Below are 26,646 nucleotides of genomic sequence, written 5' to 3' on the forward strand. Positions count from 1 at the left end.
ATTAAACCACTAGGGATCTATAGCAAGATTAAAATTTGGCCTGCCACCCTGCAAGCAATGTAGTCACTTAATAACTGGGTAGGTGCACATTGCATCTGTTGCAGACTTCAGGCCATTTTGTATAGTGATTGCAGCAATCCAATCAAGATGGGAATCTGGACCACTGACACTGGGTTGTCTTCTTAGCTGATATACCAACCACAATATAGAGCCAGCTTCCCCACTCCCATGATATCAGTAGATGTACCAATCAAAAGGGCACCAAGCACAGAGGTATCTGCGGAGGAGTCAAAATGTGCAAGACAGACAGGTTTGCAATTAAAATTGCCATCCTAACCCCAGCTTCCCTTCCCATGTTTCTTCCTCTGTGCCTTTTGCAAAAGATTGGACCATTCCATAGAATCCTTCATAATGCCTTCATAATCCTTTGAAGGGAAGACGACCTCATGCAAAACGCCCATTTTCCAAACTTGCAGGCTGGACATACTCAGCCATCTCGTAATTCTGCTGCTTCCACAGATTCAGCAGCAATTTTTCTGACCTTCACTCATTGCATCACAGCCTCCAAAACGCAACAGAGTCTGCAATTTAATCTTGCCTAACCTTTAAAAATCTAGACTTTTTTTAGTTACAATTTATTAAATCAGGGGTTGGATTAGAAGACCTCCAAGGTCCCTTCCAACTCTGTTATTTTAAACACTTTATCCGATAGAGATGGGCGGTTAAGAAATAGTATATATTTCTTTAGGCCACTATATATAAATCAATCAATGAATCAACCATAAACAGAACCAGTCAAACTTTGGAAGCCTCGATGCTTTTCACCTTTTCTTACCCTAACATTTCTGATTACAAAGTGGGAGGGGCCGCAACCCTCTACGCCCCCGCCCCAGGTAGAAAACTAGAGAGGAATCTGCTTGGTTTCCATTTTCAGGGACTGCAGTACCCGTGAGAAGCGATCCGAGAACAGCTGTTTGCAGGGTTTATAAGACTGCGCCCATTGATGCTAGCAAGAGTAAAGAACTTCCGCGGCTGCTCCTTTTTCCAGTGCAAAGAAGGGCATCTGGAAAGCGAACGGGCAAACCTCCGGCGCGCCTTCTGCCTTAGACACGGCCGCCGTTTCCACTCTTGGGAGATGCACCGTAGCGGGAAGCTCTCGGGCGAGACAAGCCGCTGGGGGCAGCAGCGGAAGCCGCCAAGCTCCTCTCTCAGGGGCCTCCACCTCCTCCGCCTTCGCCTCCGCCCCTGCCGGCGGTGCCTTCCCAGACTCCTCTCCGGGTAAACAGCGATGGCCGCAGATGAAGGAGGCGGAGAACAGGATAACAACATGGGAAACCACTTGCAGATCCTCCCCGGTAATAGCCGTTGCTGCCTTACGCCGATGGGAACCGGGGAGCCTCCTGAGCGCGGCGGGGAGCGCTTGGGGTAGAGGAAGAGGAGGCGTCGGCGGTCGGGGGGTCCCCGAAAACAGGCGATCAAGGGGTTTCGGAGGGGAGGGCAGAGAGAGAAAAAGCGACACCCGCCAGTTGTCCTCCCCACCGATTAGGGAGAAAGACCTGAAGTTCTGGAAGGCGTGCGCACGGGCTTGAACTGGGCGCAATTTGGGTTTCAGGCCAGGCAGGGGCAAAGGGAAGAAGCGAAGGGGCAAAGGCTGGGCCTGAAGGAGGGCTGAATCGCGGATGGTAAGGAACTGAAAACCTGTGTGGGCAAGAGCAGGGCATAACTAGTGGGGGACCTGATGCGTCGAAATCTAGGGAAGGGAAGAGATGGGTCTGTGTCAGTGTGGACGAGGAGCTTTGATTTTCTTTGATAGTCAATAGCAAAGCAGTCAAGGAAATGAGATCAGTCACCATTTCCATTCTGGAGTATTTTTGCGGAGGATAACTCTTAGGAATTGTAGTACAGGGATGGGGAAGAGGGATGGACCATGGCAGAATTTGCAAAGCAAGAACTGGTTTAAATAAAAGCCAGGATGCGGGATTGGGGGTGGCACATGAAGAGAATCACTCCTATAATTTAGAAGAGAGATCTGGAACTGGGTGGTGGGTGGTGTGGAGTGGGGGGGGGGCTTCCTGACTACACGTCTGTCAAATGCACAAAAATCTTATCAAGAAACTGCATGACATCTCTTCATCAGCCATGACAAGGAGGAAAGGAAGTAAGTTGGTGATAATTAGGATACCTTGTATTAGAGATGACATCCAGAACTATAATAATATGGGTGTCCATGATATAAGGAGCTAGAGTACTGAGACTTGTAAGGTCACAATATTAAAATCTCCACTGACGATGTTACCTAGCCTGGTAATGAAACGTTCAGAAACCAACCTACAAGCTCGGAGAATGAACCTTCACCTTTATTAAAATCTCTTTTTCAAAAATATAATCTAAGAAAATAAGGAGAGTTGCTATTTGGGGGGGCACAATATAAAGTGAATTAAAAAGCAAAAAAAAGGTTTGACTTACATGTGGTCAGTCAATTAATTCTGATTATTTTGGACATCGTAAAACCTTTGAACAGGGGCATTTCACCAAACTGTTACAGACTTTTGTAAATATAGTCTTGCTGTAAAAGCTGGTAGCCTTTCTATTTACATTGGTTGCAGAAAAGGCAATTTGTCATTTTGGTCAGCATGGAACACAGGCCTCTCTCTAAGCTGTTTAATACAGAAAACGTATGCAGACAGCCCTCTACTGTTTTTCTAGGAAAAGATTTCTCTGCTTCAGCAACCAACCAGAAAACCTTTTGCTGGCCTCCTCAGATGCCTATCTGGAAATCATTGACATTTTTGTGAATTTGTTTAGCTTTTTTTTTAAAGAATCCTTTAAATCAATGATTATTAGCATACCTTGTTTTTTTGAAAACACAACTGGTTGCTTCATTTTGTCTATCCTGAGACTAATGTCACACAGTGTCATTACATGATTTTAGAAATGCCCACTTAGTCTTTCTTCCTATTTTTACATTATTTTGTAAACCCTTGTATCTCATTAGTCACCTTATTTTCTAAACAAAAATGCTTTGAACTTTTTTTCTGCATATAGATGGCATATAATTTTGATTGCTTTTTTATCCCTTACTTGAAATTATAATTGTAAATTATGTTTATAAATTATAATTTACATTTTCAGCTTAACAGTTAACCCAGGTGATATTGTACAAATATTTTTCCTGGGTAGTCATTGTGATTTCAAAACAAAATGTTATATGATTTATAAATTATCCTGTAAGGCAGGCTTCCATTCACTCCTTCTCCATTCAGCTAACTTTAGGGGAGCAGAAAACTATTAAAATGTTATGTCTATGATGAAAACAAAATAAATGTTTTTAAAACAAAGAAGTACATGCCACATGAAAGTAAAATTCATGTTCCCTAATAAAGATGAAGATAGCTTTACATAGAAAACAAACAAAGGCTGAAGTCTTGCTGTTTGCTGTAGACTGCTTAATTATTGATGTAGAAAGGGAGAGAAGTTATAGTGATTTGGAAATGTGAAACTGAAATATATAACCTTCAAATGAAAAAAAGAAGGAAAAATGTCTGCAAATACAGAATGTGTAAAATGTCCCAAAGCTGTGAACACAGAGTTGTAATGTGCTTTCCTAAAGTGTTTTATGCACAGGCTAACAGGTACTTAGAACAGTAGTGAAATGCTATTTGTATCTACTGTTTTATTAGCTTTATAGGGCCACTCAATTTGCAAGAACAAACTGGGTGACTTATGATTATGAAAAAACATGAAATTGAACTCAGAATAAGGTACAGTGTGCCTTTTCTACTTGAAACAATAGGAAAATAGAAAAATTGAAATAATTATAGTGACAGGAATAACTCAGGCCATCCAATACATAGCTCATTTGAGAGTTTTTAGGGCTTGGGAAGGGATAGAAGGATTGGGGCCATCCAAACCTCAGAGAGAATTATGTTCAATAGGGCAAGCACTGCAACAGAGAATGGTCCTGAATCCCACTAGATGATGTTTCATGGAAGAGACATGAAGAATGTGCAGTCTGTTGATTCTCATGGGATAAGCAGAGACAGTTGGAGACATACAAGTCACAGACCTTGAATTTCACCCAGAAGATTATATGAAGCAAACACAATTTGTGAAATAATGGTTTTAGGTGGATGCATAAGTACTAGCTCCATTATATTCTGAACCAGTTTCCATTTCTGGGTAGTTTTCAAAAGCTTCAGGGACAGCCCCATATAGTGTGTATTGCAACAATCTAGATGTGAATAAGGCAGGAGTGACAGTATGTCCTCCTGATTGAGGTGCTATTGATGCACAAAATGGATTTATGCAAAGTTTCTCTTGGCCAAGTCTGCCACTTCTTCCAGGAGGATCTGAGAATCCAAAAGGATCACCAAAGTATATATCACTTGTGTTTAGGGGAGTATGATCCCTTCCAGGACCAAAAGTGGAGAGTTCCCAGAGTCAAGGAACGCAAAACCTATAGCCCTTCTGTTTTGCTAGATTGAGGAAAACCTGTTTTTCTCTAACAGATCCTACAGGCTCCAAACACCAGAAAGAATCTTGATGGCATCTCTTGGTTGGACTAGTGTGAAGATATATAATTGTGTATCATTGACATACTGATGATGCCTGATTCTGTAGTGATCTTGCTCAGCAGTTTCATATAGAAATTAAATAAGACAAAAGTAAGAGTAGAACTCTGGGATATTCCATAAAGCAAGATCTTTTCTCCCCTTTTCAGCACTAACTGGAAATGATTGTGGAGGAAGGAGGAGAACCAACACAATGCTGTACTTCTCACTATTAAACCTCAAAGCCAGTGTCTATCAATGGTAACCAGAGAACCAAGAGTTCGAGAAGGGCTACAATGGACGGATTGTACTTATCCCAGTCTAAAGCCTGACTGGAAGGGTTCTAGATAATCCATTTCCTCCAGAACTCGCTGAAGCTTCAAGCCAGCCATCTTCTGAACAAATTTTCCCCAAAAGGAAGGGTAGAGACCAAATGAAAATTGTGCAGCATTGTTAGATCTAGGGAAGATTTCTTGAGAAGGGTTGAACCTCAGTCTCTTTGAAAGCTGGAGGTAAACTTTCTTCACTCAAGGTAGCATTTCACAGAGTTCTTTTCTTTCCCAGGGATGATTGGGTTTACCTGAACAAGATCATTGGAGATCTGTCGCCATATATAACAAGAATGGAAAAAATGTGTTTGCTGCTCTCACTGCCAAAGGATCTTACCTGTGTTGATTAGATTCATTCCTTGTCTTTCTCCAGCTGTGTTCCAGGTTTCCCTTCTGCTTTTCTTTTGCTCTTCAGAGGATCAAAGAGCTTTCATCTACCTAAGGACAGAGAGAGGCTGCAAGGGCACAATTCAGTCCAAGGATATGACTGTCCCCTCGGTCCAAACAATGATACCTTAGATCAGTGTTTCTCAACCTTGACAATTTTAAGGCATGTGGACTTCAACTCCCAGAAATCCACAGCCAGCATTGCTGGCTGTGGAATTCTGGGAGTTGAAGTCCACATGCCTTAAAATTGTCAAGGTTGAGAAACACTGCCTTAGATGAATATCAGTGATGTTCAGTGATAAACATCAAAGCCTCAGAAATAACTCCAAACTGCCTTTTGAAACCCCAAATAGTCCACTGAGTTCCTAGTACAGATTGGTCCAATAGCAAGAAGTGGTTATAGAAAACTTAATATAAACATGGAGTGATTTGCAAGAAATGACAGTGATGCCTCCCAGTTCTAGATAATGTTGTGAAATACAAGCTACTACAATGAGTATTGACCACTTCTGTAAGTTGATCCCATAGCTACTTCTATCAGATCCATGTTGTCAGGGTAATCATGAGCGTCCATGACCAGAAAAAGCATTAACATTTTGTAGCACTAATAAATTGGATAACTTCAATACCAACCCATTTAGAGGCTCAATGATCTCTGATAAGGGGTCCACCATGTAGCAGAAGATTAGTATAGAAGCAGTGGTCCCACATAATCCCTAGAGTTTTAATGTTAGCAGAAACTCATAACCAACTTTGTGTGGGGCAGTGTTTCTCCCAAATAATCTTAACTTCCCCATTATCCCTGTCCAGGGATTTTGGGTAATGCTATATTTAGGAACCCATAGTCAGCACTGGTGAAATGCAATCTGCATAGAAGGCATCCATTATAGTTGGCTTACTCCAGTACAAGTCATATTTCACTGAAGGCTATAAAGTTTATCAGATTCAAATTCTCCCTTTTCCTCCATGAAATTTAGGGTTGGTGCATGCAGTTCCTGGATAGTTTGTACAAACAATTATCAGATTTAGTCCTACAGAGTATTAACATAATTGCTTAGAGTTTTTTTTTCCCTTAGTTACCAGCCTGAGTACTGATAAACAAATGGGGCTTTTTCCTCACCTTCAACAGATGTGCTTGCTTGATCTGTGCCATTAGGCAATTTATTGATAGCACAAGTAGTGTTTTTCCCTTGATTAAAGTTTCTACTTGAATGAATCTTTTAGTGGAATATGTGAATAATAAGGGATACTATGTATAATTTTGATTTAAGAGTTATGAGAAAGAATGTTGTTGTAGCTGATGAAATAAATGAGAAGTGAACAACATTTTTCAGAACAAGAAATACACAACTATTTTCAGACCAAGTACTAGTAGTAGTGGTTGAAAGTGGTGCCAAACTAACTGGCAAGGCAGGAAAAACCCCAAATTTGATTTATTATTAGTTTTAATTAATCAACTACAGTTGAAGATTACTTTGTATATACTCAATTTTCTTCATTTGTCCTATTAAAACTTAGACTTCTTCAGCAATTTTTTTAGGATAATAATAAAATTGGAAGGGACCTTGGGGGTCATCTAGTCCAACCCCCTGCTCAGGCAGGAAATCCTATACCATTTCAGACAAATGGCTGTCCAGTCTCTTCTTTAAAACTTCCATGTTGGAGCATTCACACTTCTGGAGGCAGGTTGTTCCACTAATTAATTGTTCTAAAACTGTCAGGAAATTTCTCCTTAGTTCTATGTTGCTTTTCTCTTTGGTTAGTTTCTATCCGTTGCTTCTTGTCCTGCCTTCAGGCGCCTTGGAGAATAGCTTGACTCCTTCTTTTTTGTGGTAACCCTGAGATATTGAAACACTGCTATCATGTCACATCTCATCCTTCTCTTCATTAAACTAGACATATCTAATTCCAGCAATCATTCCTTATATGTTTTAGCGTCCAATCCCCTGATTATCTTTGTTGTTCTTCTCTGTTTCTAGAGTCTTAACATCTTTTTTACATTGTGAATGCAGTATTCTAAGTGTGGCCTTACCAAGGCATTGTAAAGTGGTATTAATACTTCATGTGATCTTGATTCTATCCTTCTGTTAATGCAGCCTAGCACTGTATTGGCTTTTTTTGGCAACTACAGCACACTGCTGGCTCATATTTAAGTGATTATCCACTAGGACTCCAAGATCCCTCTCACAGTTACTACTATTGAGCAAGGTACCATTATATCATATTTTAGAAGCCCACATGTAACTCTAATGCTTCTGTGTTGGCATCCCAGTCTTATCAGGACTTGATTACTGAATCTTAAAGTAAACATATTTCTTATAGGAAAGTTAATATGGGATCATTTACAATATTTTTCTAAACATTAAAACTATATGGGCCTGAATGTTTTCTGATTGGCAACATGTGCCATCTATAGGCAGAAAAAAGAGGGAAAGAGAGAAGATTTATATGGTTTCTTCAAACTGTAGAATTTTTCCCTGCAAAAGTTAAGCAAATCTGTGCTTACTTAATTCTTGGATTGGAGACTACCAAGAGATTGTAGATTGTGGGTAGGCTTGGAAACCAAATGATAATAATAATCATAATCTGGGAAGGAAGCAATTGCAAGCCAAACCACTTCCCTATTACTGCTAAGAAAATTACAGAGACTGTCTCACCAGTAATCAAACTGGACTCAACAGTATCTTGCTGTATCGAGTGGGCTAGGTGTATTCATCCTGCCCATTTTCCTCTTTCTCTGATTAATATCAAATAGAGCAGTTAATTATTTTTTCAGAAATAGGTATTTGCAGCAGAAGCTTCTATGCTTGAAGAGGTGCACTAACCCATCAGTTTTCTGTGCAAATAGAGAACTTAATCTCACATTGTCCCTGGGACTTTGTGTCAGTGGAGGTGATGCTGTTCTTCTTTTGGGAAGGAATCATATAATCTTTAGTTAGCTTTCTTCAAAAGTAGGGTTTAGTAGTATTTTTTGCATTTTAAAAGAAAGGAGAAAGTAACTTCATATTGTATAGATATGATTTGATTCCCATATGTTGTATTAGTAGGGAAAATATAGCCTGACTGAAGTAGCCTTCTTGGATTTTGCTTGGAGATGCTAATTACTTTTATATGGAATAGTCAATATATCTTGATCTTTTTCTGTTAATTACTGTTTTGTTTTTCTTCTTTCTGAATATTGGTGCCAGAGCCAAACTGACACAAGTGCGTCATCACACATTTTATTAGTTAAGTTTCCTACTGTGTTTAGGAAGAATGCATGGCTTTTGTTTTGCATCTGTGTATTTTGAGAAACAAAACTTCTCTTTCCATTACCGCTGCTGTTTGGTGTCATAATGGGGCCATATTTGTGTCACTTTGACACTATAATTCAGTGTTTGCTGACTTTGCAGATTTCATGTATTTCTAAAGAATCTAAACTGCCGTATTCAACAAGTTTCCTAGAATCCTTCAGTGGGCTCCCAAGGTGCTTTTTCACTTGCAGTTGTGAAACAGCCAGCCGGCTGCTAATTCTTAGAAGATGTGCATCTTCACTTTAAGTTCCAGAAGATCAGTTGGTGCAGATTATAATTGTGTGTATGTGTGTGTGTGAAATCTGCATGTAGAATTAGTTGTGTAATGCAAACATAACGGGCTTCATATAAATTGAATAGAGACTGCAATAAAGCCATGGTCAAAATTTGTCTGTGTGTGCTTCAGCTTAGAAAATTAACTAGGACAATGTATTACAAATTAACTGCATTTAGTAATAGTGGCATCTTGTTTAACAGCTTCATTTCCTGAAATATAGTGTCGAAAGAAAAATCTTCATCAGGGTCCAGTCAAGGCAGAAATAAACAAATAAACAAATAAACAAAATGGAGACTGCTTTAGAAAGAAGAGCAGAACCACAAGACATGTGGTTCTGGAGCAGCTGATCACATGTTGCTGGGAGTGGTGGGTTTTTATGCCTTCTTGGGATTTTGTGTTTGAGTTGTTCCTGTGGCACGAACTTTGACCTGAGGTTCAGTGTACCCTTCTGTTATTCTAATGGTGGTGGGTTAATCCTATTATGTCCTAAAGGTCATAGTGGCTGATGACTATGTCCTCTGTTGGATTTTTGGGGGTGAGGGGTTGTTGGTTCTAGGGATCTTTGTCTTTCTAATCCCATCAGCTCTAAGCTTCCTGGCTCCAGTCTTTCTGAAAGGATTATCAGATCTGCATTTTTATAGAACTGGTTTCTGCTTGGGACAGAGAGACTTGGGGTGGGTGGATGGTTTCTGCCTTTCAGATCCTTTGGAGAAATATAATATTCTGCCTTTTTAATATTCCCCAAAATATTTCCTTCTCTGGGAGAGGGGTGCTGTCTTCCCACAATAATTTTTGTCCTGGTTCTGCTTTTTTTGTCTTTTTTCCATTTAGCTTACACACAGCAAAGCCATCAATGCATAATTTGAAAAAGGGGTTTGCTTTCTAGTTGGCTTGCTGTAGAGCCGGATGCTAAGGGAGTGGCTCGCCCAAAGTCACCCACCTGACTTCCCTCCCTATAGGAGGACTTGAACCTGGGTCTCCCTGCTCATAGTTTTGTTCCGTAACACTACAGATAGTGCTCAACTTACAACCACAATTGAGCCCAAAATTTCCTTTGCTAAGCAAGACACTTAACTGTTAAGTAAGTTTTGCCCCATTTTATGACCTCTGTTGCCACATTTTTTAAGTGAGTCACTGCAATGGTTAAAGTTAGTAACATGGTTTTTAAATGAATCTGGCTTCCCCATTGACTTCGCTTGTTAGAGGGTCACAAAAGGTAACCACATGACCAAGGGACACTGCGACCCTCATAAATACATGCCAGTTGCTAAGCTTCTATTCAATTTATATGAATTTTAATCATGTGACCAAGGGGATCCCGCAATGATCGTAAGTATGAAAAACGATCGTAAGTCACTTTTTTCACTGCTGTTGTAACTTCGAATGGTCACTAAATGAATGATTGTATGTCGAGGACTACTTATACATCTTCCAGTCTGTCACCCTAATTTCTTGAAAAATTCTTAGTCTATTACGTTTACATTGTTCCTTATTTATATTCTTAGTGCTTTACATTAATTACTTTTACATTATTCCTTATTTATATTTATAACACAATTCCTTAAGAAGTGGAAAAAAAATGCAAACATTGTGGATTGAAAAGTGCTTCCTTGAAGAGAGATGGATCTGCCCTGAGGCAACCGTGGAAAATGAAAGTGAAAAGGAAATGCTGCTTTCTTTTTTTCTGTCATGTCCTTTTAGCATGGTAGTAAATATAACCTGTGTTACTTTGATGGTAGCTAATTTTAAGGCATTTCAGGTCTTTGGATATAACAGGAAAAGGGTGTGTTAGACCTCGGAGGTATTACAGAAAGTCTCTTGGGGTTTTTTTCCATGGTGCCACTGCAGTAAAATGAGTCATCCTTCCTCAGGAGCTTTAATTCCTCAGCCAATATACAGTGCAAATTCATCAACTGCTTTTCTTGTTGTTATTTTTAAAAAGAAAGACAATGTAGAGAATCCAAACAGACCTATTTTGAGGTAAAGAATGAACCATATCTTAGTATTAAGAGTGAATGGCAACTTCCTGTATTTTAGAACAGTAGCCCCCCAACCTTTTGGGCACCAAGGACCGGTTCTGTGGAGAGAGATTTTTCCGCGAATCGGAGGGGACGTGGTTTCATGTGCTGCCTGCATCCTGCGGATGGGGGTTTGCTTGTTTGCGTGGACCAGTTTCTGACATGCCATGGACGGGGACCAGTCCATGGACCAGGGGTTGGGGATCTCTCTTTTAGAAAGTTATACCCATTAATGAATCAGGTACTGTACTGAAGGGGTTAAATATGATGCACAAGTAGTTCTTTGTTTACTTAACTCAATGCATGAAATAAAAACTGAGCCACTTTGATGGAATATGTAAGAAATAGTGATAATTGTGCAGTACGGAGCTTAATACTGCCCTAACAATACTGAAACAATTTTTTCCAAAGTTCAAAAATCACTCTCAAATATAGGCTGTAGCCGGTTGCAAGGAACAGAATAAAAATCAGATGACTCTCCATAGGAAGAGAGCCTATCTCTGTGCTAACATATTTCTCCATTTCTAAGCATGCAATATTCCTCTTGATGTTCCAGCCACGTAGTAGATTGTAGATGAAACGTAAAATAGTTTTCAGGGTATGGTTGACTGAAAAAGGTGTTCTAATTTTTGTGGTTTCGTGTTTGAGTTACAATGTTTTAAAAATGCATTTAAACTTCTTTTGGACTTGTTAGCCGAGAGTGAGGAAGAGGATGACGTTGAAATGGAAGTTGAAGATCAAGACAGCAGAGATGCTGAAAAGCCAAACATCATTAATTTTGACACTAGTCTGCCAACCTCTCATGTGGTATGTGAACAGTGCTGTCATAGAATATCTGCTTGCCTTTTTGTAGGCTTATTGAACTTAAACAGTCTGTTTCTTTGGAATCAGCATACCTAAATTCATAATGCTAGCAGCTTAATACTTTAGGTACTCTGCTATAATTGAACTACTTTTGTTTATAGTTTGCAAGTATCCCTTTTTGCTTGTGCACATATTCAGGATTATTATTTAGCAAGTGGATTTATTTTTTGTATATAACATTTATTTTCCAATGTAATCAAATGCAGACTCGCGGCGCCTAAGCAGGCAATATTTTGACCAAAGTGAATATGTAAGCAGGAGAATTGAATATGCAAACATGTTTCTCATCTTGGAATATTGTGTTCAGGGTGAACACAGAATGTTCACTGCTAAAAAAAGAAAAAGAAAAATTGAGGCTAGGTACACTTAACATTTGTTTTATTATGTAAACTTTTAGACAATCACAAGCTTTTTCATGAAATATTTTGGTTACTGTCCCGAAGGTGTTTTTTCCAAAAGGTAACTTTCTTGGGTTTTTTGTTTGAAAATATTTAACTTCTAATCCAAGAAGCTTCTCCCATTTCCTACCAGTCAATTGGATAAGAAATAAAATGTTTTCAGAGGAAAAAACCAAGAACGTCCAGTTGCCTTTAGGAAAAAGTACATTTGGGGCAACCATGACCTGAATGATTCAGACTCTCCATAGATATTTCGGTTACTGCTTGATGTATTCTCTTTCAGTAGTGTGGCTCAAAACTACTACCGGTAGTAGCTGCCCTGCTTTCAAGGGTCAACCATTTTTACACTATGTTTCTCTGAGTTTATTCCAGGATTCTCTGTAGATTTTGTATTTATAAATTGCAAACGAAACTGATAATCCTCCCACTTAATTGTGTGCGTGTTCTTTTTTAAAAATGTAAGTATTTAGGATCAGACATGGAAGAATTTCATGGAAGGACTGTCCATGATGATGATAGCTGTCAAACAATTCCAGTTTTACCCCATGTGATGGTAATGCTGATTCCTGGTCAAACATTACCTCTTCAGCTTTTTCGTCCCCAAGAGGTTAGCATGGTCCGGAACTTAATACAAAAAGACAGAACCTTTGCTGTTCTTGCATACAGGTAACTATGTAAATAAATATTCAATTCCAAGGTCTGGAGTAGATACTGTGATCTCAGGCTGAACAGGAATTGTCCCATTTAATTTAATTTTGAAGAAATTATTTGAACTTGTATTGCATGACTAAATATTAATATGACTCATCTATACAGTCCTTATTATGGAAATAATTTCTCCCAGGCTTTGGGGCAGAGCAAAAGTTAATTATATAAGCCCCCTCAGTGAAGCTTATATAATTGTGATTTTGAGGGGATTTAATGATGCAGTATTATCCAATGTCTCTGCTGAATGTCAAAGCAAAAATACTGAGAGCCTTTTGTTTTAGGATTTTCTGCTATGATATGTCAAAAAGACTTTGTTTCTTACTCCTTGAGTCAAACATATCATAGTATTTTGTTCATAGTATTTCTTGTATAAACAGTTATTTATAATACTACTTATGATCCATAAGTTCCTGTAATACGCTTAAGTTCTCATTGATTTTGAGCATACTATCATTATCACTTGTAACATTATGTTACAAGTTGCTCCTTTATCACTCATTCTAACTTTTTCTTTTAGCAACATACTTGAAAGAGAAGCACATTTTGGAACGACAGCTGAAATTTATGCCTATCGGGAAGAACAGGAATATGGAATTGAAACCGTCAAAGTAAAAGCTGTGGGAAGACAGCGGTTTAAAGTACTTGAACTAAGAACTCAAGCTGATGGGTAAGAAAGGAACTATTTATTCTCGTTAAGCAGGAGAACCTTTTAACATCCAATATATTCTTACTATTTTATTAGTATGAAATAACCCACTTTTAATCGTCAGGAATTTCTATTTACCAGCTGCTTATAATAGTATGAAATCTTGTATGGTCCTGATCCTGGGTAATTGTATTTGCTTTTGTGGCTGAAGTATTTAGTAATAATCTTAATTCATCTTAACACTGTTTAAGTATCTTCAGGGAAAAATCCTATTAATGTTACTATCCATTATCCCATTTATTAATTTAAATTAAATATTTCAAAAACACATCCATTTCTTCTTGAAAATGTGCTGCAGGCATAAAAAATATGAGTTGATGGAACTCATGACAGTAACATTTACATTTAAATAACTATGTATTTTACTGTTAATAAAAGATTAAGGAGCATCTATTGACTATAGATAGACACAACTATGCACAGTTGTTTTGGAAACGTGGAAGTCGATGTCAATGTATTTTTTTCAGGATTTGTGTGACCTCAACCCTGGGTTTCTTCTTGTAGCCATCCCTTCATATACAGTACTTGCCAGTTGAGAGCCTTCATAGTGTTTTAAAATTAATTAAAGTTGACTAAGGAATGAGCTTGCTTTACAAATTATTTCAGACTTACTCAGTTTGTTTTTCCTGAACTATATATGAATTGGAATGCATTAAAAGATAAAATGCAAATATGCAAATTTCAACTCAATAGTATAAAAATTGCATAAAACATATTAGGGGAGTTATAGTTTAAAAAGAATTTGTGTCCTAATGAAAAGTGCACTCAAAAATTTACATTACACACACAGAAAGGGTGAAATCCAATGGGAATTTAGAGCACACTTTCTGAAAAGGAATCTCTGACTAAAATGGGATGAGTGAGCTATCATTTGCACAGTTCCTTTGTACAGTGTATTGAAAATAACGTATGTATTTTCCCCAGTTGAAAAAAAAATACCCTAGGAGTATAGCCATTTGAACACAAGATGGCAGCATACATTAATGTCACAAGTAGCTGTATGTGCTAAGAAAATGTTTTGAAATAAGATTGATAAATCTTTCATGACACTTGCAGTCATCTTCATCCAGATAAAAACAGACGCAGCCAGAATGAGAGCAGGAGAATTGTGTTTGTGTCCTGTTTGTGGGTTTCACGTTGGCACGTGATTGACCATGGTGGAGCTAATCAGCTGGAGTAGGCCTTGTGTTGAATACTGTCCAGCTGTTCTGATCTTTAAAAATTGTAGATCGTTGAGCAGGAGAGCTTTGCTCTGTTATCCTTATAAATTTGCAAGGAATGGCCCCGAACTCCGTCCAAATGTTGCTGCTGAATTGTACTTTTTAATATGACAGCTGGAAAATTTTATTAAACACTTGGGATATAAATGTACTATATGTTCCTATTTCACAATAACAGTTTTGATTGGATTTAGAGTTTTTAATTTTTGTTTAGATTAAAAAAAATAATTAAATCAGATTAATGCTTGTTCTTATTTGGCTCACTATTCCCCTCCTCAAAAAAAAAATATATATATATACTTAAATGCCAAACTCTCTCCTTGGTTATAGTGAAGAAATCTCATCTAGAAAAGCTAGATCCTGTTGGCCTTTCACAAGGCTTTAAAAACCTGAATATCTATCTGAGCCTGGGACTTGGAATGTGTTATTTAGTCCTGTTACTTAGCTTTACTGGTAGTTGATTAACCATCACAGTTGCTGTTCATATTTAATTTGTGGATGTTTTTATTGTTTTAATGTTTTTTATTGTTTTATAATTTTAAAATTGTAAGCTACTCAGAGTCATTTGGTTAGGTTGGGTAGGTATAGAAATTGAATAAATAAATGATATAGGATTTCCTGTCTGAAATGGTATAGGGCAATGATGGCGAACCTTTTAGAGACTGAGTGCCCAAACTGCAACCCAAAACCCACTTACACATTGTCGAGTGCTGGGCAGGTGTGGCCCTTTGGGTGGGCGTGACCCATTGGGTGGGTGTGGCTGTGGTAATGGACGACTGGGTGGGACTAAAAAATTCAATCAATCAATTCCAACTTTGCAAGATCTTTTTTCTCCCGCAAGAAGTTGAAATTGACTGATTGAACCTTTTTTTTTTTTTTTTGCACATGGCAGCGGATACCTAAAGTGAAAAGGTTTTATAAACCCAGCTGAAGGCCTAGGACTGGGGCGATGGCGTGCATGCCCACAAAGAGGGCTCTGAGTGCCGCCTCTGGCACCTGTGCCATAGGTTTGCCACCACTAGTATAGGGTTTCCTGCCTGAGTAGGGGTTTGGACTAGAAGACCTCCAAGGTCCCTTCCAACTCTATTTTTTATTATTATTATTATTATTATTATTATTACTACTACTACTACTATTATTCAGATGTTCAGATTGGATTTGGCATTTTTGTCTACCAATCAAGTCCTTACCAAGGATCCGGGATAGGCAGAAGTAGATGTTTGATGGTATTACAGATATTGTCGCAGGATGGAAGCTGTTCCTAGTAAGGCTGCCTTTTGCAATTGACTGATGGCGAATTTGTCAATGCCAATGATGTTCAAGTGGCAGCCTCTCAAACACTGGAATACTGCTTTCATGTCCCCCCTAGTTCTTCTTTTCTCTAGACTAGCCATTCCCAAATCCTGCAACCGTTTTTCATATGTTTTAGTCTCCAGGCGCTTAATCATCTTAGTTGCTCTTCTCTGCACTTTATCCAACATCTAAACATCTTTTTTTGTAATGTGGTGACCAAAACTGGATGCAGTATTCCAAATGTGGCCTTACTAAGATTTTATAAAGCGGTACTACTACTTCACGTGATTTTGATTCTATGAATATGTTTATACAGCCAAGGATTGTATTAGCTTTTTTGGCTACTGCTGCACACTGCTGCCATTTTTCATATGGTCAAATATTTACTGAAAAGTATCAAAATTAACTAAATGAAACAAGTCACAAAAAAGTTGGGACCAGAACTTTACTATTTGGCTTTAGAACTGTTCCCATTTTAAAAGAACAGGATAAGGTCTGATGTGAAACAACCGAAACAACCGAAATATAGCTGGGGAACCTCTGAAGTAGTCTTAAGTCAAAAAGAAGGGGGGAGGGTATTTATATGAAACATAAAATAGATATTTTTAGAAAATATTAAATTAAAATAAGCAATGTCCTGCTGTGATTTCCAAGATGTTTATGCAATTAAAGGAGGTAAATAAGTAAACATATTTGTGTTTCCCATAGAAGTGAATAGGTGCAGTTTTCATACTTATGGCTCTTTTTTTTTTAATCAGCCTACAGCAGGCCAAAGTACAAATCCTTCCTGAGCGGGTACTTCCTTCGACTATGTCTGCAGTGCAGCTGGAATCCCACAGCAGATTGCACATTTTTCCTTCTTCTAAGCCTGAAACATGGCAGCATCAACAGATACATCAATGGCGACAGAAATACCAAAAGGTCAGAAGTTAATTATGTTCTTTTGTGACATTTCAAAAATCAATAAAAATTCCATCTCTGTATCTCTTTAAAAAATGTGATGATGTCTATCGACGCTGCTTCTGTTTTAGCAAGCTGCCTGTTGTTTTGGTAGCTTATCAGTTGAAACCAGCACTTGGTAACATATTTTATGTTAGAAAGTTAGATATGAAATAATACATTCGAAAGTTAAAGAAGGCGGTGATGAGGAGTAAACTTATTCTCCACCATCCAACTACGGGATGATGGTGCGTACAGCTTTCGGAATTGAGAAGCAGTATGAACAGCAAGTGGAACACTTTTAGGATCTGCAACTAGACAACCAGTTTGGAAGGGTTGCAATTGGGAAGATGCTAGCCTTCATGTTGTTCAATAGGAATAGGTAGAACAAAGATCAATAGCTCAACTGAAGTTGTAGCCTACAGTGCAAAGTCTAAAAAACTAGGAATTCTGAGATTTGCATTCTTAGCACCAAATTGAAAGCATCAGGTTGGTTTTTGACATGAACTGCATTTATGAAACCAGGTCATGAAAGCAGATGAATCATTGACAAATTCAAGATCAATCTGATTGTGTGCTGTATTTCATATATTCACAGGAGGCTTATTAATTAATACCTAGAACAACAACATGCGTACGAATTGCAGGTGCTAAAATATCTTAGGGAAACTTGTAGATATCCACAATAACCAATATGAATTCAGAGCATGGAGGGAATGGATAAAGGAAATATAATGGCATGCCTTGGTGTTAATGGAACAAGGTCATTGCACAATGCATTTTGTGGAAGGTTTCATTTATGTAATTTTCTCTGGGATAGCTATCCAAGGTCAGGTTGGCTGGCAGTTTTGACCTTAATGCAGAATGTAGTTGTGATGTTTGATATACATAAACCCTGTGAGAATAATTTTCCTCTTTCTTTGATCTAAAATGTTTTTATATAGACTAGCAGAAGGTGATAGGTTGATAGTTCTGACATTTAACCTCCAGGCTGTATGCCTCATGCATGCAAATGTAGATGATTAGTCTGTTTTATGACTACAGCATTGTAAGTTCAGTTTAATTCAACAGTGTTTAATTAGAACACAGATCCAAAACTGACCTCAATATTAAACAAGTATTCTACATTTTGCATCTGGAATCTCCATATTTTACTCCTGATTATTCCTTGACATTTTCCCTTTAATTATAGCTTATAGACTGTAGGCAATTGCTCTTTATTTCTACAGGGGTGGAAGTTGAACTTTTGAATTCATCTGATGTCTTTATCATAGTTGAAGGACCAGATTGGAATCCATAATGATTTTTACTATATGTACTCTCTCTCTCTCTCTTTTGGGTGATGAGAAGATGAGTATACCATACGTTCAAACATCACTTCAAGGGGAAAGGAGAAAGGATAAAACTAGCAACTATTTCTTCATAGTGGCTTTAATCTCTCCATAGAAATTCAGGATATTTGCTGCCACTAGAAACAATAAGAGAAGCCAGAGCAACCATTTTGATGACGTGTAGAATTTAACAAGAGAGCCAGTTTGGTGGAGAGATTAAAGCACAAGGCTAAAACTAGGAAGCTGTGAATTCTAGTCACATCTTGGGGTATAAAACCAACTGGGTGACCCTGGGCTAGTCATTCTCAGTCAGCCCTAGGGAGGATGGGATGGCAAACTACTTCTGAAATCTTGACAAGAAAACTGCAAGCATTAGTTTAGGCAGTCACCAGGAGTCAGCAATGACAAAAAGGCACAAAAGTGTTTAATGAATCAGTGAAGTCTTCAGGAATAAAACTTATCCTGATAATTAGCTCGTCTCCTAGAGAGCTGTATTATATAGATAAGTAGATCTTAAGTTGACATTTAAATTCTCTGGAGAATAAGATGCTAAAGTATATTCATACAAAATCTTGCCAAAGTAGGGCAAAGCAATAAAAGCAGGAATTTAAAAATGGACTTGAAAACCAAGAATATAAAGTAAAGCTTTACAAGAATTTTCTCTTGTCCCAAATTCAAGTTAAATTATATTAAAAATAAAAATGTATAAAACTGGAACTATGACTTGTTCTTTGATCAGAGGAACAGAAAAAAATGTTTTCTGTTCCTAGGTATATAAAAATAGATAAAGGGTTTTGAAATCTGAAATTTGTGCTGCGTTCCTTGGCATTTATGATTGCATATTTCTTCTGTATGTCAGTCATGCACATTTTTATATTTTAATGAGTTTTTTATGCCTTTTAGGGATCCGTAGTGACAATTTCTATCTTTCTGCATTTTTGTCCTTATCTGTTTCTAGCCAGATATCCCTAAAAATTTGTTTCCCTGTCAGCATAAAGCAATCATATATTATTTGTAAAGGCATGCTTTCATAATAATCTTAACTTGTTTGTGCACCTGCTGTGATAACTTCTTTCAGTTCAGAGTTAAAAATTCAATTATTCCCCAAAGCACTAGTTTTAACTATTTTTTTAAAGTCTTAGAATAATCTTCCAGTACCAGATTCTTCAATGCTTTAGTTTATGATTAGAAAAGCAAGGTTGTTTTTTTTTTCCCTGTAATGACTTTCTGGTTTATCTTTGTTGATGAAGGATAACTTATTTCTCTTGTGATAGGTGGTCTTTAATGCTCATTCCCTGCTAACAGCTGTGCTGGGGGAAGATGAGGGTTATAATCCAGTGTAGGCTGAAAAAGACTGAAATGGGTGTGACTTTCATGAAAAGACCTCAGGATTCTCATTCTTGGTATTTTGCACGATCGTACTACATAAAGGCTATGTATTTGTTTATTTAGAGACAATGGATCTTTCAGTGGAAAGTAAATGGAAAAGACTACTGAAAAATAAATGGAAAAGACTTCTCCCTTTGTATTTGATTTATTGACTTCCCAGATGGGTTAATGGGACACTCCAGGAAACTCCTTGATCCTATCCAGTTACCTTTCCCTTCATTCAACTTTGCCAAACAGCAAAATGGCTGTCTGAGGAAGCTTTGCAAATAGCTGAGGAAAGAAGGGAAGCGAAAGGCAAAGGAGAAAGAGAAAGATACACCCAATTGAATGCAGAATTCCAGAGAGTAACTAGAAGAGATAAGAATGCCTTCTTAAATGAACAGTGCAAAGAAATAGAAGAAAACAACAGAATAGGGAGGACCAGAGATCCCTTCAAGAAAATTGGAGATATGAAGGGAACGTTCCATGCAAAGATGGGCATGATAAAGGACCAAAATGGCAGAGACCTAACAGAGGCAGAAGAGATTAAGAAGAGATGGCAAAACTACACAGAAGAACTATACAAGAATGAGCTTAACATCCCAGATAACCACAATGAGATGGTCATTGACCTCGAACCAGACATCCTAGAATGTGAAGTGAAATGGGCCTTAGAAAATCTGAGCAACAACAAAGCTAGTGGAGGTGACAGTATTCCAGCTGAGCTATTCAAAATCTTAAAAGACGATGCAGTAAAAGTGCTACACTCAATTTGCCAGCAAATTTGGAAAACTCAACAGTGGCCACAGGATTGGAAAAGGTCAGTTTACATTCCAATTCCAAAGAAAGGCAATGCCAAAGAATGTTCAAACTATCGCACCATTGCACTCATTTCACATGCTAGTAAAGTTATGCTTAAAATCCTACAAGCTAGACTCCAGCAGTATGTGGATCGAGAACTACCAGAAGTACAGGCAGGATTTCGAAGAGGCAGAGCAACTAGAGATCAAATTGCCAACATATGCTGGATCATGGAAAAAGCTAGGGAGTTCCAGAAAAACATCTACTTCTGCTTCATTGACTATGCTAAAGCCTTTGATTGTGTGGATCAGAACAAATTGTGGCAAGTTTTTAAAGAGATGGGAGTACCAGACCATGTCATTTGTCTCTTGAGAAACCTATATGCGGGTCAAGAAGCAACAGTGAGAACCGAACACGGAACCACTGATTGGTTCAAAATTGGAAAAGGAGTCTGGCAAGGCTGTATACTGTCGCCCTGCCTATTTAACTTATATGCAGAGCACATCATGAGAAAGGTAGGGCTAGATGAATCAAAAGTTGGAATTAAGATTGCCGGGAGAAATATCAACAGCCTAAGATATGCAGATGATACCACTCTAATGGCAGAAAGTGAAGAGGAACTAAAGAGCCTCTTGATGCGGGTGAAGAAGGAGAGTGCAAAAGTTGGCTTGAAACTCAACATTAAGAAAACCAAAATCATGGCATCCGGCCCTCTCAATTCCTGGCAAATAGATGGGGAAGAAATGGAGGTAGTGACAGATTTTATTTTTCTGGGCTCCAAGATCACCTCAGATGGGGACTGCAGCCAAGAAATTAAAAGACGCTTGCTCCTGGGGAGGAAAGCTATGGCAAATCTAGACAGCATACTAAAAAGCAGAGACATCACCCTGCCAACAAAAGTGCGTATAGTCCAGGCCATGGTTTTCCCAGTTGCAATGTATGGCTGTGAAAGTTGGACCATAAGAAAGGCTGAGCGCCAAAGAATTGAGGCCTTTGAACTATGGTGCTGGAGAAGACTCCTGCGAGTCCTTGGACTGCAAGGCGTTCAAACCGGTCAGTCCTAGAAGAGATCAACCCCGACTGCTCTTTAGAAGGCCAGATCCTGAAGTTGAAACTCAAGTACTTTGGCCACCTAATGAGAAGGAAGGATTCACTGGAGAAGAGCCTAATGCTGGGAAAGATTGAGGGCAATAGAAGAAGGGGACGACAGAGAATGAGATGGCTGGATGGAGTCACTGAAGCAGTAGGTGTGAATTTAAATGGACTCCAGAAGATGGTAGAGGACAGGAAGACCTGGAGGAACGTTGTCCATGGGGTCGCGATGGGTCGGACACGACTTCGCAATTAACAACAACAAATTTTTCTCCAATCCATCATCCATTTGCACCATGTGCCCATAATATATCAGATTTTATTAGTGATTGTAAATAAAGAACTATCTACCTGTACACTCTTTCTTCATTTAGCGATCACAGATCCATTCCATAAATCAGAAGCGAAATGGTTGCTGCCGTCTTATCCAGATAAAGTTATTTCAAGCAGCAATGCCAGTATTACTCTCACTTTGGCATGCATTCTTGTCAAATGTAGAAATCTGGTTGCAAGTGTTAGCATTGCTTGGAAATTTTTAATTTTTCTTATTGCTACTATTATTATTCACAAATGGCCACTAAACAAGGTAACTGCTAAATGAGGAGTGGCTGTATTCACCTTTAGTTAAAGAGGCAGAATTTAGCAGATGAAAAAAGGACAGTGTATGTTTACTCTACCCTATGATTATATCCAATTTTAATTGGATTTGATGGCTAGAATTTGTAAAAATTACTGCATTTCTAAAATAATAATGATGATGTGTGATTATATTGCAATCCTTGGAATTAATACTGTGAAAACTAATTTGATGGTGCCTCACCTTAGTATACATATGTAATTTTTAATTCAAATATATATGCGCTTGGGAATAAGTTTCATTCATTTTAAAGCAAATTTCTGCCGCTTCCAATTAGATGTTCTGAAATTCCAAAAGTGTGCTTGTTCCTGGTTATAGGGAGCAGAGCTGAATAGCAATGCCACTGCAAGATAAATTGAAAGTGGAAAGGACATTATTATATAAAATATTTTAAATTGGCTGACTTTTTAGAGGTGCTCTCTCTTACCTTTGTTATGTAGAAAAGTATAGATCTATAATAAAGAAAATATTTTTGTGTTAACAGCGCAAGTTTCACTGTGCTAGTCTGACTTCCTGGCCATCGTGGTTATATTCTTTATATGATGCTGTAAGTATCAATGAAGATTTCCATCCTGCTCTGTATTGTGTTCAACCTTTTGCACTCTGTTGTGCTCTTTTGCATTGCCCAATAATCTTGTGTACATATAGTGCTTGAACATGATTTGAATTGTGCTTTTTACTCTGCTTAATTTATTTGCTTTATTTGCATGCAGAAAGCAACCTCACCATCTTTACATCATAAAGATATACTGACATAACTCCAAATTAAATAATTCAATAATAATACAATAAACAAAACGTGACCATTCTCCAAACATCTTGCAGAACAACTATCTTGATTAGCTTCCTGAAGTGCAACCATGAGGAGCTCAGCTTAATCTGAAGAAAGGGGTTACTAATCTAAGGAACATTGTCTACAGATTCCACTCCTCAGATAACAAAGCCCTAGGAATCTATTTAAAAACAGTGGGATGTGTGCACTGTCACATTTAAGCAGGAATGTGCACAGGAGGCACTGAAATGGGCATTGCCATACAATTCTGAACTATATAAGTCCTTATAGCTTCAATTTATATCTATAGGTATTTTGAATTCTACCTATAAACCTATTGGTAACCAATGCAGTACCCATACAATGAGTGTAGTCTCCAGTGGCAGCCCATGTAGAATATATTGCTGTAATCATGACTTGTGACAGTAAGTGCATGAATTATTGTGGCTAGGGTCTCCCAATCCAGCACTGACTAGAGCAGTCAGTGCTGTTTCGGGCTCTTAAGTGTAGAAAATCTGCTACTCCGCAGTTTGTTTTTGGCTGACAGTCCCCTGTTATGGTGCCATTTTTTTTTTCTCATTCTAGGTTGCCACCCCCATCCCAACAACTTTCCATAGAAATTGGTGGCTGAAGGCTAGGCAGTTGTTCTCCAAGCTTTTCAGGCCCACAGTGGCTCTTTGATGAGGAGATGTGTCAGTATCTTCTTAAGGAGATACCTTTCAAGGAAATTTTACTTCAGGTTTTCAAAGCAGATCTGATTTTACTGGAAGTTAGAGGTTTTAAGGCTTTTCTACCCTATTTATAGAGACCGCTTTAAAGTATCAGACTTTGTTTTTATTAAAGGTATGCCATTGCTATCGACAAAGCATCATAGAAATGTGTACAATTAATAAGTAAAATAAGATGTCTTCAATAAATTAAGCTCCTTCTGTTGGTAGAGTTATAATCCGTATATTGCCACTATTTCCTTTTTGCTTTCCATTCTGAGCTAATTGTTAGTCTACTTGCATTTGGTATATAAAGGCGTATAATTGGAATAAGTTCATGAATTCTAGTTTCTGGTTAAAAAAAAATCATTTCAGGGCATTGTTAAGGTTTGTCGACTAGCTATGCCAATATCTCACCCTTAGTTTATCCGTTTCATGATCTAGGTTCTAGGGCCAACTTCATCTCTTCATTATCTAGGGCCAACTTCATATCCATTCTGTCAATGGAGGAGAACCTTTGCAAAAACACAGTAGAGATTTGTGTCAAGTAATTGGAAGAGGGGCAAATCTGTCCCTACTGAATTTTACAGACAAGGGAGGAGATGGTCCTTATTGCCGGTGAACAAGATGATTCGTCTTAATGTTGTTTGTTAATATTTCCCCCAGCATTCAAAATATAGCATTTTAATTTTAAGGAGCTTAAACTGCAGTTATAATGAGAAATGCTTTTTCTCGACAATTCCCTTTTTCTTATTTTGTTAACAAAAAAAGAAGTTTTTATGTTTAAATTAGGTTTTTCTTATAACACAAGGAAACCTTGATGGAACGAGTCAAGGACCAGCTTCATGAATGGGATGAAAATCTGAAAGATGAATCACTTCCATCAAATGCAATAGGTACATTATTTATTAAATAATGAATTATATTGGTGGTAATAAGTCTTCATCAAATCAGTTTATTAGTTAACTGATCCTACAATCACAACTGAGTTACAAACCAACGTTCTGCTGCTTTGTATATTTATTGTGACTTTTTATAAAGAGGTGAAATTGCATCCATTTACCCAAATTGTTAGAAGAACACCAGGAAAACATCAGCAGTGCTACACGTTACATTCCTGTGTGGAAACCATTTGCAATATCTTGTGTGTTGCAGCTAATAGTTGTTGAGTTACAATACATATTTCCATTAATATGGGAAATCTAATAGGAGAACGGACAGCTTTATGTAGTTCTGCAGATGACAACACTGTAACAAACAAGAACTATTACTGTAAATACCAGTTTGTCTTTCCTTTTTTTAATCTGGTTATTATACATTTGTCCTAATTTGCTGTATGTATAATGTGGCTTTATAGAGTTGCATCAGAAGAGCAGTAGCATCACTCTGTCAAAATTGCAGATCTGCTAGTTTTTTATAATTATATTGTTCCTTAAGATACTGTGGTATTACATGTATAGCATGCAAACTATAGTAAAACTAAGCATAGTTAATATCTTCCTAGAGAAAGCAGTCTGATTTGTTCCAGCTGATCTGAAGTTAAGAGAAGTTAATTGTGAATAGTGATAGGTTTTAATGCTCTGCCTAGATGTAGTTTGGTTAAGTCTTTTGTCTCTCTTCAAATGAACCTTGTTTTTCTTTCAGATTTTTCATATAGAGTTGCAGCATGCCTACCAATTGATGATGTTTTGCGAATTCAGCTGCTTAAAATTGGTAGTGCTGTTCAGAGACTGCGCTGTGAATTAGATATTATGAACAAAGTGAGTGAGTAACTCTTAACTTCCTTCAGTTGTATTATGCTTAACAAGATTCACTCCCATTGGGACTTATTTTTGGGGAGACTTAAATGTGAAATGTATGCTGAAAACGGATCACCCAATATTTTTATTGTGTCCTGACTATTCAAAATAATAATTGTTTTACCTTTTACTGGTATGATATCCAGAGATGAGGGGCTATCCCACATTGTTGTAGCCATGTGAATATTTCTTAACATGGCATAAGGCTTTTAAATTAACAATTTCAACTTTTCTACCTAGTGATGATTTAGCCTTCATGTGATTGTTTGAACATGTGAAACATGTACATGTGTAATTTCATTTCTTATTAAACCAAAAAAAAAAAAAAACTTTAATTAGGTTGTATGTCTGAAGAGCAGACCAAAATTTTGCATGTAGTTTACCAAAGGGTTAGCGAGCTGTGGGATGGGAGCACAGATGTTTACCATATATTTATGGATTATTTCAAATAATAATAATATGATACCCTTCCAAAGCAATAATTATTTACTGAAATAATTATTCAGTTATCTGGTTCTAGTCTTCATGGCAAGAATTGCATGTTCCAGAATATACAGTAAAAACACATTTTGCAGCAGTTTTGATTTGAATAAATGTTAAACCCAATTTATTTGTCTATAATATTTGGATAATATAAGAATTAATATAGTTATTGTACAAAAACAGGAGGAATGACTATTATCCATATTTACTGCCTTGAGTTACTTATCATTAATAAAGGCAGGATAAAAATAAAATTAATTGTTTAGATACTTATTGTTATTTGAATTGTAGAATGGCAATTTATATCTAAAATCTTTTATAAATAAAAACTTGAGTTTCTTGATCCAGAAACTCAATTTTCTTTTCCTGTATAATATTTGCCTTCTTGTTTGTAGTGTACCTCTCTTTGCTGTAAGCAGTGTCAAGACACAGAAATAACTACTAAAAATGAAATATTCAGGTGAGATTTTAAAGTTATTTTGTACATCTCTTAGTTTGTATTGTCTCACATAATATGCCATCGTGAGTTTCTTGAAAAAAAAAAAGCAGGATACCTTTTAATAAAAACAAACAAATATGAAATTATTATCTAGCAATTATCCAGATGTCTGGGAGTTGAGTAATGTATATTAATTCATAAAGCTTTTACGTTCTTTTCAGATGATTAGGTTTCA

The 26,646-nt window shown here is 37.5% G+C and overlaps 1 protein-coding gene across 2 annotated transcripts in view; it reads left to right on the plus strand.

Moving 5' to 3' along the window:
* Positions 1-642: 642 nt before the first annotated feature.
* Positions 643-26,646, plus strand: part of CRBN (cereblon) — a 29,803-nt gene continuing 3,799 nt past the window's right edge. The window contains exons 1-10 of one of the 2 annotated variants that reach the window (XM_039321673.1): positions 1,295-1,355; positions 4,721-5,082; positions 11,549-11,661; positions 12,580-12,782; positions 13,342-13,491; positions 16,802-16,964; positions 22,696-22,758; positions 24,502-24,586; positions 25,335-25,450; positions 26,368-26,432. In XM_039321673.1, coding sequence (XP_039177607.1) covers positions 11,578-11,661; positions 12,580-12,782; positions 13,342-13,491; positions 16,802-16,964; positions 22,696-22,758; positions 24,502-24,586; positions 25,335-25,450; positions 26,368-26,432 — 929 coding nt within the window. In that variant the 5' untranslated portion in view covers positions 1,295-1,355; positions 4,721-5,082; positions 11,549-11,577. Of the gene's footprint in view, positions 1,356-4,720; positions 5,083-11,548; positions 11,662-12,579; positions 12,783-13,341; positions 13,492-16,801; positions 16,965-22,695; positions 22,759-24,501; positions 24,587-25,334; positions 25,451-26,367; positions 26,433-26,646 lie in introns of both variants that reach the window. The other variant, XM_039321672.1, reaches the window with a different exon arrangement.

This window comes from Crotalus tigris, unplaced genomic scaffold, assembly GCF_016545835.1.
Source record: "Crotalus tigris isolate CLP2741 ecotype Arizona unplaced genomic scaffold, ASM1654583v1 scf7180000023780.715972, whole genome shotgun sequence".
NCBI classification, from domain to species: Eukaryota; Metazoa; Chordata; class Lepidosauria; order Squamata; family Viperidae; genus Crotalus; species Crotalus tigris.